Below are 15,139 nucleotides of genomic sequence, written 5' to 3' on the forward strand. Positions count from 1 at the left end.
CGCCTCCCAGCTCTCACCTCTCCTTCCCTACAGACCCGCCCACCTTCCCTTCACACAGCTGCCCCCCCACGCCTCCCAGCTCTCACCTCTCCTTCCCTACAGACCCGCCCACACTCCCCAGCTATTCCGCCAACAGCCCTTCCCACTTTGCCAGCCTCTCCTCCAAGCGTCTGTTCCTTCCTCTCCCGTATCTTTCGCGGGTTCTCCCTACCTCCGTAACAGGTATACTCCATTTTGACACCTCGGCGGCGATACTGACTCGGAAAGCGCCGAGCAGTAGAATGTAAATCCAACTGGACCCTCCAGCTGGGCCGGACATCATCGCTGCCACAGCGCACGGCAGTCACCTCTCAGTCACACAGCGCGCCGTCACTTCCGCCTCCGGCTGGGCACACCGCGGTCTTCCGGCGGCCAGAGGGCGCTGGCGCCGTGGCCGTGCCGCATTGCACCGGCCGGAGCCGATCGCCTCCTGCTGGGCACACCGCGGTCTTCCGGCGGCCAGAGGGCGCTGGCGCCGTGGCCGTGGCGCATTGCACCGGCCGGAGTCGATCGCCTCCGGCTGGGCACACCGCGGTCTTCCGGCGGCCAGAGGGCGCTGCAGCGGTGGCGGGGCGCATTGCCCCGGCCGGAGCCGGTACGGAGTTTCACGGGGGGGCAAGGGGCTAATGTGGGTTTACCTCACTCCGCCCGCTGTGGGCTGATGGGTGTTGTGCTTCAGTTTGCCCGCACTATCTCCCTATTACCCTGAACACTCCGCAGTTCATCCTCCCAAATTACATTGCATGAGTGCAGTAAAACAACCCGAAATACTACAGAATTCCTTACTAGAAGACTTAAAGTAGTGCAGAGAAATTCCAGCCTGCTTATGTCCCACATCAGCTGTAATTTACAGGTTAATTAATTGTAGTTTGTAAATTCCTAGAATTCCAGATTGGCCGAATTTCTATCTTTCCTAAACTACATATCCCAGTAGCCCTCTTATGCCAAGGAAGTCACAGGAGTGTAAGAGTGGTAGTAAGGAGCAAGAAGCGAATTTATTAAATAAGCCATCTGTTCAATGACACGTTGTTCAATTTTATTTGGAGATGCAGTTTACAAGACTATCACGACACAAGGAAGACTGAAACGTAGAATCGGCAAGGATGGAACCCCATTCTGAAATATCTATGAGATAAGGTACAGGAAAACCCTTGATTAACACCTAATCAAACTGCCATGTGATGGTTAACTGTTTCTTTACAGATGGGAATTAATTTAACACTATATCAACATTTACAGTTTTAAAGAGAGGAATCATGGTATGCTTTTGGGCTGTACAATTATGGCAGTTTCCCTCCTATATCAGCCTTGGCCGTTCTGCATACACATTTGTCACTCCAGGAAGGTGATCAAAGGTACTAACAATTTGATAAAGGTAACTCCAGTCCTTCTGAAACTTGGCAACATAATGATTCTGAACTGAGTGCATACAGGGAAGTGAGTAATTTAAACAAAGTGAACAGACCGACAGAGTCATGGTAACCATGTTTCAAACTGAACAAATTACAGATCTGTGGTGAACTACATATACCTGTCTGGACACCCCCCCCCCCACTGACTGCTCCTGTGGCTCCACCCACAGACCCCTGTATAAAGGCGATTGAGGCCTGAGCCCAGCCTCTCAGTCTCCAGGATGTAGTATGGTGGTCAACCACTGCTTGTTCCTTCTTCCAGTCAATAAAAGCCGATATCTCGCCTTTACATCTCAGAGAGAGTTATTGATGGTGCATCAAGATCAAATTACAATAAACAATTTAAGGAATCATAGTGATTTGTTCTACACAAAGCAACTCACTGTGATTCCCTAAATTATTTATTTACATAAAGAAGCTTCTTGTCCCATTGACTCAGTTCCAGCCTGTTCCCATTCTCCTGGCCTCTCATAGCTATCCAAATTCTTTTCCTTTCACCCATAGCCAATTTTGAATGCCAGAGTTAAATATTGAATAATTTGGCGAGAGCTTTGATAGAAAGTATTTCCAACAGTGCATTTCAAATTCTCATCACTGAACTGTATTCTTTGGATTACTTTTAGTTTATCCTTAGGCAAGCCAGTTTCTTTAGGAATTTTGGTTATTGAATGCTGATTATATTTATAGATCTATCGAAGGTGCAAACTGTAGATATGAAGATGCTAATTTACAAAATGTAAAGAGCTAGCTGCACCTCTTTATCACCTTTCCTGATCTCTTCATACAGTACTGTGCAATAGTCTTGGGCATGTATACGTATATAGTTAGGGTGCTTAAAACTTTTGCACCCTACTGTAGTATTTTTATGTATGGCATTGTACTGCTGCCACAAATGAACCCAGCAAATTTTATGACAAGTGAGTGATGATAAATCTGATTCTGATATGGGTCTCTATCGTAGACTGAGAATGGGAAGGGGCAGGGAGAGGGGAATCATGGTTGGGAAAAGAGGAAGGGAGTGGGAATCACCAGAGAGACACTCTTTAATGATCAGTGAACTGATTATTTGGAATCAAATGACCTTGCCTGGTATTTCAGGGCTGGGTGTGCCTGTACCTACACCACCCCGGTGCTCCTTTGCCACATGTCCCACACCCCTCCCATGGTGCTCCACTCTGGCTATTGTGATGAGCAAACCAAGCTGAGATGGGGTCCAGAGTTGACTCCCCCCATGAACTATGCTGCTTATGAGAGAGAGAGAAGAAGAGGGGGGAGGCATCCTGCTGCAGATGAGAGAGAGAGAGAGAGACATGATTTAATATTATGGTTTTACCTGATTGTTTACCTTTGCTGCAAGGACAATCTCTTTGCCTGCTTGTGAGGATTCTTGCTGAGACAGCAAGGCGGGACCAGGTGATGGATGGCCGGTACCCTGCAAGTGATGATAAAAAGCAGGTCTGCTAAGACACAAGCAGACACACCATGGGACACTTAAAGAGTATTGTGCACCCACGTGAAGGTGGGGGTTTGAAGGATCGATTCGGGGGAAGGTGCGACCGGTGGGGACTTGTTTGTGTGTCCACCCTCGCCTGGGTGACAGGCCTACCACTGAAGAACGGTCGTGCCTGGCACGGGGTCTCAGTTGGTGACCATAACAGGGCAGGAAGACAACGGAAGGTTCGTCGGCAACTGTGTCACCTCTCACTCTCTCTCTCTCCAACGTTACACCAGAACTTCCTCGACCTAAACTGAACTGAGCTCTGCATCATCGTAAGACTATTCATTTACCCCTAGACTTTGAAAGAGCTTGGTTTTTGATTCCTATTTCCACACTTCTGTATATATCATCGCTAACCTGTTTCATTTATTTGCATTTTATTTGTATTGCTTAGTTTACTATTAAAACACTATTAGTTACAGTAATACCGGACTCCAACGAGTTTTCCATTTCTGCTAGTTCAGTAACCCAGTCACGGGGTACGTGACACTATTCACAGCAACCTTTGCTCCTGCCAGATTTACAAACTCACTCTACTCCACATTGATGAATATAGTGGAGTGCAAAGGTTTTAGGCACCATAGCTGTAAATATGTGTGTCAGACTGTCTTACAATACTGTGGCTCCTTAATTGCCAGATTGTATGCAATCATTTAGTAGCAATTCTTCCAGATGCTGGGAAGACTGAAACCATCATAATTTGTTCCCTATCGCAAATCTTATTCCTGTTTTGATGTACTCTTGGCCAACCTGTTTTCTACCCCATGCAGACATCTAGAATGAGGTCATCCTGAATTCTGCTCTCTGTGCCCCATTCCATCAATCCTTGCCAAATAACAATAGTGGATCTAAGTTAGCAACTTAGCATTTTTGTTTTCAAGACACAATATGGCTCTCTAGCTATGCAATCTCCTCCAACTCTATATCCTTTGTAAACAGTAATTATTTTACAATATGCTACATGTTCTTTCCTTATTTCAGCTCAGGGATTTGCAAACAAAAGGAGTCAACACGTGTTCAAGGCCACAAGAAAACACTTTATTAGAACTAGCACAAATGCAATACAGAAAGAAAAACAAATCTCAAAAGCAGTTAAGTAGTAGCAGTACAGAAATCAAAATAATATTTATTGTCCTGCAAATGAACTGACCTGCGAAATGCCAACAGACTTACATGCAGTCTCTCCCTCTCCCCCTCTAATTCTGACTCGACATGACTCTCCCAACATACTGTTCTCTATCTCAGCACTTGTCACCAGCCGTGACCTAGCCTGGGACAAAACTCTCTTCCCCTGCACCTAGGAGGTGCCCCTTTATACCCTTCAAAGCCCCTTACACTGGTACTTTTCTGTGCATTTGGTACCTGGCCATGCATAATTACCTCACTTTCCCATGAAAAACATGTTTTTCACCATCTTATGACTATAGACATAATCCCTTAACTTTCTCAAATCATTGCTGTGGGTTGATTCTCTTGTACTTTCTCAAAACAATCACACCCCAAGCTAACAGTCTTACAGACTTCCTTTTTATTTTAGCATATACCAAGGAGGAATCACATTTAACTTTTTCCTTACATCCTCATGAGATATCAGTCTTCCCCTTATTCTGGCCTCTTACCCTAACATTTACACAGTTCATAATGCTTAGCTGCCCAAGTCCTATACTGGAATTGCCTCTCTATATTTATCTCTCATTCCTCTAAAAACATTCACTTCATTTTTGTTTTAATTATATTTGTTTTCCATGGTTGGAATCTACATGTGGGTATTTAAATAAGTCACAGAATGCTGGTTAGTTTCTTTTTCACTGGTTGGATTGTGGAGATACACTGATAGGAGGTTGACAACTCATGCATTTTTTTACCAGGAGTGGTCATGCTGACTGACCCTTGCAGTGGAACTTCACAGGATGAGGTCATTTTTCTGTGGGACTGCTGGTTTGAAATGGGACACTCCTATTCCGAGGCAGCGGCCAGAGTAACTTCATTCTGTTCTGAGTTTTAGATCATAGATTCCCTACCAAGGTTATCTGTTTTTAAGTTTCTCTAATATCTCTCAAAACAATAATGCTCATATTATCTGCTACTGAAATCATGATCAATTGCTTATTATCCTAATGTTCTGACCAACCTATCACTTTTGACCCAACATAGACCTGAGTTGATCCAAAACAATGTAAAGTGTATATCCTAACTTGCATTGCATCCCATCCCACGAATCCAATGCTTGCTGGCTTGTATAGCTTTCTGGGTGGTAACACTTAAGGGTTTAAAATTCTCATTACATCATGGTAACAGCCTTCCTATCAGTGTATCTCTACATAGATCTAGTTGCAGCCTCTTGGTGTATTACTGATTTTAATTATTGAAAGAGGTTATGCACCATATTGGCACCAACAATATCAGAGGAATAGAGATGAGTTCCTGCGAACTGAATACAAGGAGTCGAAGGACAGGATCCTTTGGGTTGTAATCTCAGGATTACTCCCTGAGATGTGCACAATAGATGGATAAGTCAAATAATATATGGCTGCAGAGCTGGTGCAGGTGGGACAGTGTGACATTCCCTCAGTACTGTCCCTCTAACTGTGTGATATTCCCTCAGAGACGGAGACGGAGGAATTGAAAGAAGGGGATGATATTTTTACAAGTGGCAGGGTGGGAAGAAGTATAGTCCAGGTAGCTGTGAGAGTCTGTGGGTTCATAACAGACATCAGTAGATAAGCTGTCTACAGAGATAGATAGATCGAGATAGGGGAGGGAGGTGTTGGAAGTGGACCAGTTGAATCTGAGGGCAGGGTGGAAATTGAAGACAAAGTTGATGAAGTTGACAAGCTCCACGTGAGTACAGGAAGCAACACCAATGTAGTTGTCGATGTAGCGAAGGAAAGGTTGGGGAGTGATATCAGTGTAGGCTTGGAACATAGACCGTTGCACATAGCTGACAAAAAGGCTGGCATAGCTGGGACCCATGCGAGTGCCCATGGCTACACATTTTGTTTGAAGGAAGTGGGAGGAGCCGAAGGAGAAATTAAAAGTGAAGACAAGTTCCACCAGACAGGGGAGTGGTGATGGAGGGGAACTGGTTGGGTCTAGTGCCTAGAAATAAACGGGAGAGCTTTGGGGTCTTCCTGATGGGGGATGGAGGTGTATAGGGACTGGGCATCCATAGTGAAAATAAGATGATCGGGTCTAGGGAACTTGTCAGGCACAAGCAGCTGGCAACTATGAATAAACAGTCATTGTTTTGGGCCAAGGCATTCATCAGGATTGGACAGGAAGTGGGGAGAGGTCAGAATAAGAAGGTGGGAGAAGCGGAAGGAATTTCACCTGTATGGTATTCTCCTCTTTGATACAGAAGTGTTGGGACACATTGAGATGTCATTCAGATTTGCCATCTGATTGAAATAATTCCTTATTTGTGTTGGAGCCTACGACTTTTGAATGCCTGGCCTAGTCAAAGCACTGATTTGCCAAATGAAGCAAGATGACTTGTGGCTATTGAGTGCCACAAAGGATGCATTTTATCTGTAACCAGGTGACCATCGAATGCTATTCATTATCGTTAAAAAGTGTACTCAGGCATTCATCCGGGTAATGCTAGAACAGTTGTCTGTGCCTTTAAGTGGAGATGGTGATGTCATTATGCACACATGAGATAGTGGGGAGACCCTTTTATTTTCTGCTGCAGGAGCTGGTGGGGCATTGGAATCAAGTTCCCCCAGAGGTGCTGGGCTTGGTGAGGAAAGGTGAGCATTAATTTACAATATCCACGTGAATTCATTTATGCTTGCTGGCAACTTGAGAATGTCGGTAATTTGACATGTTTTACATGTGGATGCTTTAGATTTTCATGAGTAAAGAACTCAACATTGGATAGCGTGGCTTGCAAAGTTCCTCACCGGCCAAGTAGATCAGTCTTCCTGTAATTTAACTACCGGGCAATATCTTGTAAAAGTTGTGCCAAAGTGTACCTTCTGTCTAACTTTATTGTATCATGACTGATTGTGCACGTGACTGTGTAACATGAATGTTTAGTCTCCGTTCGGGGGTTCAGCGCCTGTGTACTAAAAAGTAGTAGACATCTTAGATGAGATGTATTCGCTTACATTTTTCGTTGCTGTGTATAAGATACAGGGTTGGGGAGATTCTAATGTTGTTTGTATTGTGTTTCTTCAGAATTGCCACTACTGTATTAGTACTGTAATAGTTCTGTGTGATTTTCTTTGTATTTTTATACTGCATACGCGATTGGTCAAGACTCAAGTGTGTGGATTGAAGGTTAAACGGAGATTGTAACAGCAGGTCCTCTTTGTAAAGTCGTTCGTTTTGTTTTAAGACCCTCTTCTGGCACTTAAACATCTAAAACAGATAAAGGAATTAAAACCCAAAAAAAGTAGTTGTTGTCCTGAGTGTGTACTTTTCTCCGGGCTACAACATTTCATAACATTTTAAAAAGGAAAAAGTTAAAGGTACAGTTTCACATGACATCAGTGTGAGTCAGTAGACCAATTTTGAGACTAATTAAGATCAATTACCTTAAGGCCTCGCTGTTTCCACAGTTTGTATCTTGAAACACTGAGTTTGCTTTTATTCACTGCAGTTGAGGGGCTCGATTTGCATCTCATGCACAGTGAGGAGAGACCATTGATTAATTCACAGCAATGCTTGCCTCTCACTTTAACCATGTAAACACAAGCAGAACTTTGCATTGAGGGATTACAAAATTCTGCCTTTTTTTGGTTGCTTACTTCACTGTAATTTTATTTACAAAGAGACTATATGCTAGGTTGATGTAGTATGATAAAGTCATGTCCATTACTTAGTATCTTTATTACATTGAAGGGAAGCCTGTTTTTTCAGCCATGTTACCAAATACGGGTACCAGATTAAAGCAAGAGGTGTAGATTGGTTAGTCAGAACATTTCTCCCCACAGTTATGATATCAAAACCAAGTTTAGGTTTAAGGTGGGAGGAATTTGAATATGAATTTGGTTGGGATGATTGTGTTGAGAGCTGATCATCCCATCACATCCAAATGCACCATCAAGTTGCTCCCACTGTAAACCTGCATCCTCTGTTTTTTATATCCAGTCACAGGGGAGAAAGTTCTGACTGTCCATCTAATCTATACCTCTTGGTTTACTTTAATGTAATAGCATGGCTGACAAAGACAGGCTCCCTTTTAACCTAATTAAGAAAGGGATCAAACGGTTGAATTTTCTTTTTGAAAACAGATGCTGGTTGATATGTGGAACTCACTACCAAAAGAGGTGGTGGAATAAGATGAAATACTGTTACCGAAATCATATTGAAGTAGGTGGTCGCAATCTTTCTCCCAGAGTGTGAAAGCCTAAAATTAAAGGGCATAGGTTTAAGGTGAAAGGGGAAAGATTTAAAGGGACCTGAGGGGCATCTTTTTCACAGACAGGGTGGCAGGTATATGCGATGAAGAAGTGCTACAATTGGGTAACGGTTACATTGTTCAAACAACTTATAGACAGGTATTGGGTAGCAAAGGTTAATGCAATGTGGGCCAAGCATAGACCAATGGGCCTAGTGCAGGGAGACTCCTTGGTTGGCATGGTTGAATTGGGCTGAAGGACCTGTTTCGATGCTATATACTTATAGCATTATGACAATCTTTGATTAATTCACCAAAGAGAATTCAAAACAGAATAAGCAGAACTGTTGCATTCTGATGATTTTTCATTCTCCAAACACTGCAAGAAAATGGAGGCAATTAATGCAAAGTCTGTTAAAATTTTGAGCCATATCTGGCAGAATACTGAAAATCTGTGTGGGCCAACTGGAAATATTCAACCTTTTGTTTCTGTGATCTGAGGTTCCCATCGTCTTTTGTACTGGTGCTCAGGAGGAGTGTGGTGACCTATTTCAATGCTACTGCTGGTAGTGCTTACATCAACTATAATGAAATGCTTCTGGAGGTTGGTTATGGTATGAATCACTTCCTCCTTCAGATTACTTGGATCTGCTTCTATTAGTCTACTGCCAAAACAGTTTAACACCAGGAACATATATGTCAAGCTGCTGTTCATCATTGAGCTTCAAGACCTGGGCCTCTGTACCTCCCTCTCTGACTAAATGCTTCCCTTCCTCATCAGCAAATTTCATTCAGAGAAGATTGGTAAGATGCTGTTACAATGACCTCAAAGCTCCATGCTCTATTCCATGTCTACTCCCTATACACATATGACTGTGTGGCTAAGCACAATTCCAGTGTCATGTTTTTTTTAGATAATTATTGGGACATTGGAAAATATGATGGAGAGGTAGTAATGGGGACAAGGAAATGGAGAACAAACTGATTAAGCAATATTCCCTCTAATTTGTAATGACCAGTGTGTGCAAAAATCTTGGGCTGTGCAATTTTTTGCCCAGTGACAACAACATGTGTGCACTGAATTTTGTATATTGAGGTACTCATTTTAATAGCTAGCAAAATACAGTTAGTAAGAACTTTGATCTCCATTGGGTTTGATCATTTTGCTCTCGTTCATCTGCACTCTCACAAAGCATGCATAGCGAGTAATGAAAACATTTTTCACCTGAGCTTTTGCCAGATACTATTTTCTTGCTAAATGACACTTTAAAATCTCAAGTTTCCAAATGTCACTCCACCTCTCCTCACTTGCAAATTCTCCAGCAACGTTTGCATCATGGCGATACATGCAGTTTCTGTATTGTACATAAACATTTCTTGTAGTTGGTCATTCTTGACCTTATGAGCTTTCAGTGTAGCAGCTTTTACTGTTTAATTAAGCCATTCCAGATTAAATGAATTAGCAGTTCTTTTGCGCTTCATGCCCTTTGCTTCTTTGAAATTCAACATAGTGAATTAATAATTTCTTCAATAAAATCCATATAAATAAGCCTGTTCTAAAATTTGCAGACAAGGCTTTGTAAACTCCATGTTGTCAACACTGTCCATATCATAAACCGGAAAAAGAAATGTGATTGTGTACGATTGTGAAATACACGTAACATACCAATGAGGTAGAGGGTGACAATCTTTTGTGTGCAGTTTAAATTCCTTTGTGTGCTATTTGCAAAGGTTGTGCACCTACGCACACTTTAGAGGGAACATTGTGAATAAGTATTTTGCATCAGTCTTCACTGTGGAAAACACTAGCATTACGCCGGACATTCAGGAGCAAAAGTAAGTGCAGTTGCTATTACTAGAGAGTGCGTGCTTGGGAAACTCAAAGGTCTAAAGGTAGATAAGTCACCTGGACCAGATGGACTCCACCCCAGGATTCCGAAAGATGTGGCTGAAGAGATTGTGGAAATATTATTAATGATCTTTTAAGAATTGCTAGACTCTGGAATGGTTCCAGAGGACTGGAAAATTACAAATGTCACTCCACTCTTCAAAAAGGGAGGGAGACAGAAGAAAGGAAATTATAGGCCAGTTAGCCTGAGTTCAGTGGTTGGGAAGATGTTAGAATCAATTTGTTAAGGATGTGGTTTTAGGGTTATTGGAGACACATGATAAAGTAGGCCAAAATGGTTTCCTTAAAGGAAAGCCTTACCTGGGACATCTGCTGGAATTCATTGAGGAAATAACAAGCAGGATAAACAAAAGAGAATCAGTAGATGTTGTGTACTTGGATTTTCAAAAGGACTTTGACAAGGTACCAAATATTAGGCTGCTAAACAAGATAGGAGTCCATGGTCTTAACAGGAATTATACCAGCATGGATAGAACAGGAGGCAAAGAGTGGGAATAAAGGGATCCTTCTCTGGTTAGCTGTCGGTGATTAGTGGTGTTCCTTTTTACGTTGGGACTGTTTCTTTTTACATTGTATGTCAATGATGTGGATGATGGAATTGATGGATTTGTGGCCAAGGTTGCAGACGATATGAAGATAGGTGGAAGGGCAGATTGTGTTGAAGATTGAGGAAGCAGGGAGGCTGCAGAAGGTCTTAGACAGATTAGGAGAATGAGCAAAGAAGTGGCACTTTCAGGAAGTGTATCGTCATGCACTTTGGCAGAAGGAATAAAAGTGTGGCCTATTTTCTAAACAGGCAAAAACTTCAAAAATTCAAGGGAAAAAAAATCTTGAGAATACTTGTGCAGGATTCTTTACAGATTAACTTGAAGGTGAGGAAGGCGAATGCAATGTTAGCCTTCATTTTGAGAAGATTAGAATATAAAAACAAGGATGTAATGTGGAGGCTTTATAAGACACTGGTGAGGCATCACTTGAAGTATTATGAGCTTTTTGGGCCCCTAATCTGAGAAAGGATACACTGTCATTGGAAGGGTTCAGAGGAGGTTCATGACAATGATTCTGAGAATGAAAGGCTTATCATATGAGGACGATTGATGGCTCTGGGTCTTTACTCGCTGGAATTTAGAAGAATGGGGGGGCAATCTCATTGAAATCTATTGAATAACGAAAGGCCTAGATGGTGTGGATATGGAGAGGATGTTTCCTATGATGGGAGTGTCTAGGACAAAAGGGAATAGAGGGACTTCCATTTAGAAAGAAGTTGATGAGGAATTTCTTGAGCTAGAGGGTGGTGAATCGGTGGAATTTGTTGCCAAAGGCGGCTGTGGAGGCCAGGCTACTGGGTGTATTTAAGGCAGAGGTTTATTGGTTCTTGTTTGATAAGTTGTGAAAGGTTATAGGGAGAAGGCAGGAGAATGGGGTTGAGAGGGAAATGGATCAGACTTGATGAAATCATAGCGCTGACTCGATGGGCTGAATGGCCTAATTTGCTTCTATGCCTTATGGTCTTATATATGCAAATTCACTCATGGCACCGCTGTGGTGATGAGTCAATGTACAGGAGTGAGATAGGACACCTGGTGAAGTATTTGGTAACAATAACACCTTGCTCAGTATCAGTAAAACTAAAGAGCTAATAGTTGAGTTCATAAAAGGGAAGGAGGGCAAACATGCAGCAGGTTACATTGGAAATTTGGCCGTGGAGAGAGTCAGCAGCATTAAATTCCTAGCTGTTAACGTATCCGAAGACCTGCCCTGGACCCAGCATGTAATCACAAGGAAGATGTATCAACATATTTACATCAGCACCTCTACTTCCTTAGGAGTTTGTGAAGATTCGACGTGACATTTAAAGTTTTGATAAACTTCTGTAGATGTGTAGTGCAGACTATATTGACTGGCTGCATCACAGCCAGGTATGAAACACTAATGCTCTTGAACGGAAAATCCTACAAAATGTATTGGATATAGTCCAGTCCATCCCAGGTAAAGCCCTCCCCAACAGTGAGCACACCTACACGAAATGCTGTTGTAGGAAAGCAGTGTCCATCATCATGGACCCCCACAACCCTAGACATGTCCTCTTCTTACTTTTGCCATCAGGAAGGTGGTACAGGAACCTCAGGGCTCACCACCAGATTCAGGAACAGTTATTACCCCTCAGCCATCAGGCTTTTGAACCAAAGGGGATAACTTCTCTCAACCAGTGGACTCACTTTAAAGGACTCTTCATCTCATGTTCTCAGTTTTTATTTGCTTACATGCTTGCATGCTTATTTATTTATTTTTCTTTTTTGTATTTGCACAGTTTGTTGTCCTTTGCACACTGGTTGAACGCCCAAGTTGGTGTGGTCTTTCATTGATTCTATTATGGTTGTTATTCTATTATGGATTTATTGAGTATGCCAAAAGACAATGAATCTCAGGGTTGTATATGGTGATGTATATGCACTTTGAAAATAAAGTTACTTTAACTTAGAATAGTTACTTTTATCTACACAGTGTCAAGAAAAGCTTGTTGAAATATTAATGTTCAGGTTACTGCCCTTGTGGTAGCATTTGAATATGTAATGGTGTGGAAGACTGGTGTGTTTGATTGTTTGTCACCAATATCTTAAACTATTTTTCTTGCCTCTCCAGGTGCCAGAAAAGTTTTTAGCAGGGAATTTTCCATTCATGCCATGCTGTATATGATTGAAAAATTACACTGCAGAGCCGAACTGTAATTGCTGAATGAAGAGAATAAGGTTAGCATCAGGTAGACCGGGTTCTCCCTTAATTTCCCAATGAAACTATAACTAGCTCAGAAATTCAAATTAATGCATATTGCTGAGTGTGTGCTTTCAATTTGAATCAGTTGCTAGGCTGTGAAACGTGGGGTTACATAAAAGAACTAACATGTTACAGAACTAGAAGATTATAAAATATTGAGAGTCAGTTACACTCACAAACACTGCAGGTGCTGGAAATCCAAAGCAACACACACAAAATGCTGGATGAACTCAGAAGGTCAATGGGAAAGAGTAAACAGTTGACGTTTCATACCAAGATCTAGCTAGAAGGTGATAGGTGAAGCCAGTTGGGTGGGAAAGATCAAGGGTGGGAGAAGAAAGAATCTGATAGAAGATCGTGGACAATAGGAGAAAGGGAAAGAGGAGGGGACCCAGGGGAAAGTAACAGGCAGGTGAAAAGTCAGAGTGGGGAATAGAGGGTGTTGGAATTTGTTTATCTGAAGGAGAAATCAATATTCATGCAGTCAGGTTGGAGGCTTACCTAGACAGAAATCAAGATGTTGCTCCTTCACCCTCATCTTGGCACAAGTCGAATGGGGATAGTTTTATTTTCTCCACAGCTAAAACTTTGAACATCCAAAATTATAATTTGAATTAAATTATTTAAAATGTCTTGTCTTCGCTCTCTCTCCCCTCTCCCTCCTGTCCCTCCCATCTCCCAGCAGTCTGTCTGCTTTTTTGTTATACTGACGTCACACTTCTGCCTTGTCCAGGCGTTTAAAGTGATGCCCACAGTAAACGAAACCCGTGGTCATGTAACACCTCCCCCCAAGAAGGAAAATTTTTGATCTGTGAGAGCAAATTTTTAACTACAAACTGCAATATGTGAAACAATACATATACAATTAACAAATACCACACTACAGAATAATATAACATATTGCAAGAGCATATACAAATAACAAATTCTATTCCACTATCAGAAGTACTTTGCAAACTTAACACCTAGAAAGGCAATCGACAATTATATTATCTCTGCCTTTAATGTGAGTTATCATGAGATCATACTCCTGTAAAATCAAACTCCAATTCAACAACCTTCTAATATTTGTTTTTCAGTTTACTCAAAAGCACCAATGGATTATGATGGATTTAATCTAGGTGCTGTACACATGATGGTTAGCAAATACTGATGGCCAGCTCTAGTCTTTGGCAATGGGCCAATGTGATCCACAATAACTTTAGAAGAGGGTTCACCAAATGCAGGAATAGGCTGCGGTGGAGCCACTGCGGTGACCTGATTAGGTTTACCCACAACCTGACAAGTGTGACAAGTCCAGTAAAATGTCACAACATCTTTCCTCAAACCAGGCCAGAAGAATTGTTTCAAAACCTTGTCCACAGTTTTATTTTCACCCAAATGACCACCCAAGGGCATACTATGGGCCAAGGTTAAAATCTCATTTCTGTAGACTTTAGGAACTACAACCTAGTGAACAATTGCCCATTCCTCACTTGCCAGAATATCAGGTGGTCTCCACTTCCTCATTAACACTCCACCTTTGATATAATACCCAACTGGCACTTTCTCAATCTTCTCACCTGAGAGAGCTCTTTCTCTCAATGCAACAGTCTCAAGGTCTCTAGTCTGTTCCACTATAAACTCCTTCCTGGAAAAAGGCAAATCTTTATAGTCAGACCTAATACAAGGATCCTGGTCAAACAGTGAAGGCAGGAAAGTCACTGACAGGTCATCAAAGTCTGAATCTGGATTTGGGCTATCGTGGGTAGCAGAACCATACTGCACAGAACCACCCGCATTGGCAAGCTTCTTGGCCATAGCTCGAGTTACTACTGATGCACCATCAATAACTCACTCTGAGACGTAAGGCAAGATATCGGCTTTTATTGACTGAAGAAGGAACCAGCAGTAAGTGACCATCATACTACATCCTGGAGAATGAGGCAGAGGATCAGACCTCGATCGCCTTTATACAGGGGCCTGTGGGAGGAGCCACAGGAGCAGTCAGAAGGGGTCGTGTCCAGACAGGCACATAGTTCACCACATGAAGGGGGCGTGTCCAGACAGGCACATAGTTCACCACATGAAGGGGGCGTGTCCAGACAGGCACATAGTTCACCACATGAAGGGGGCGTGTCCAGACAGGCACATAGTTCACCACAACTACACAGGATGGATAA

General features: G+C 42.3%; 1 protein-coding gene and 1 long non-coding RNA gene across 3 annotated transcripts in view; one reads left to right on the forward strand and one right to left on the reverse strand.

The window, feature by feature from the left end:
* The window catches only part of LOC132382609 (transmembrane protein 87A-like), a 57,211-nt gene extending 56,834 nt beyond the window's left edge, over window positions 1-377 (reverse strand). Inside the window, exon 1 of the mRNA XM_059953008.1 lies at window positions 212-377. Coding sequence (XP_059808991.1) covers window positions 212-322 — 111 coding nt within the window. The 5' untranslated portion in view covers window positions 323-377. The remainder of the gene's footprint in view (window positions 1-211) is intronic.
* Window positions 1-15,139, forward strand: part of LOC132382621 (uncharacterized) — a 98,123-nt gene that overhangs the window by 63,833 nt on the left and 19,151 nt on the right. The window contains exons 2-3 of one of the 2 annotated variants that reach the window (XR_009508428.1): window positions 1,086-1,176; window positions 2,809-7,330. This is a non-coding gene — a long non-coding RNA (uncharacterized LOC132382621). Of the gene's footprint in view, window positions 1-1,085; window positions 1,177-2,808; window positions 7,331-15,139 lie in introns of those variants that run through there. The other variant, XR_009508429.1, reaches the window with a different exon arrangement.

This window comes from Hypanus sabinus, chromosome 2 (assembly GCF_030144855.1).
Source record: "Hypanus sabinus isolate sHypSab1 chromosome 2, sHypSab1.hap1, whole genome shotgun sequence".
Taxonomy (NCBI): domain Eukaryota; kingdom Metazoa; phylum Chordata; class Chondrichthyes; order Myliobatiformes; family Dasyatidae; genus Hypanus; species Hypanus sabinus.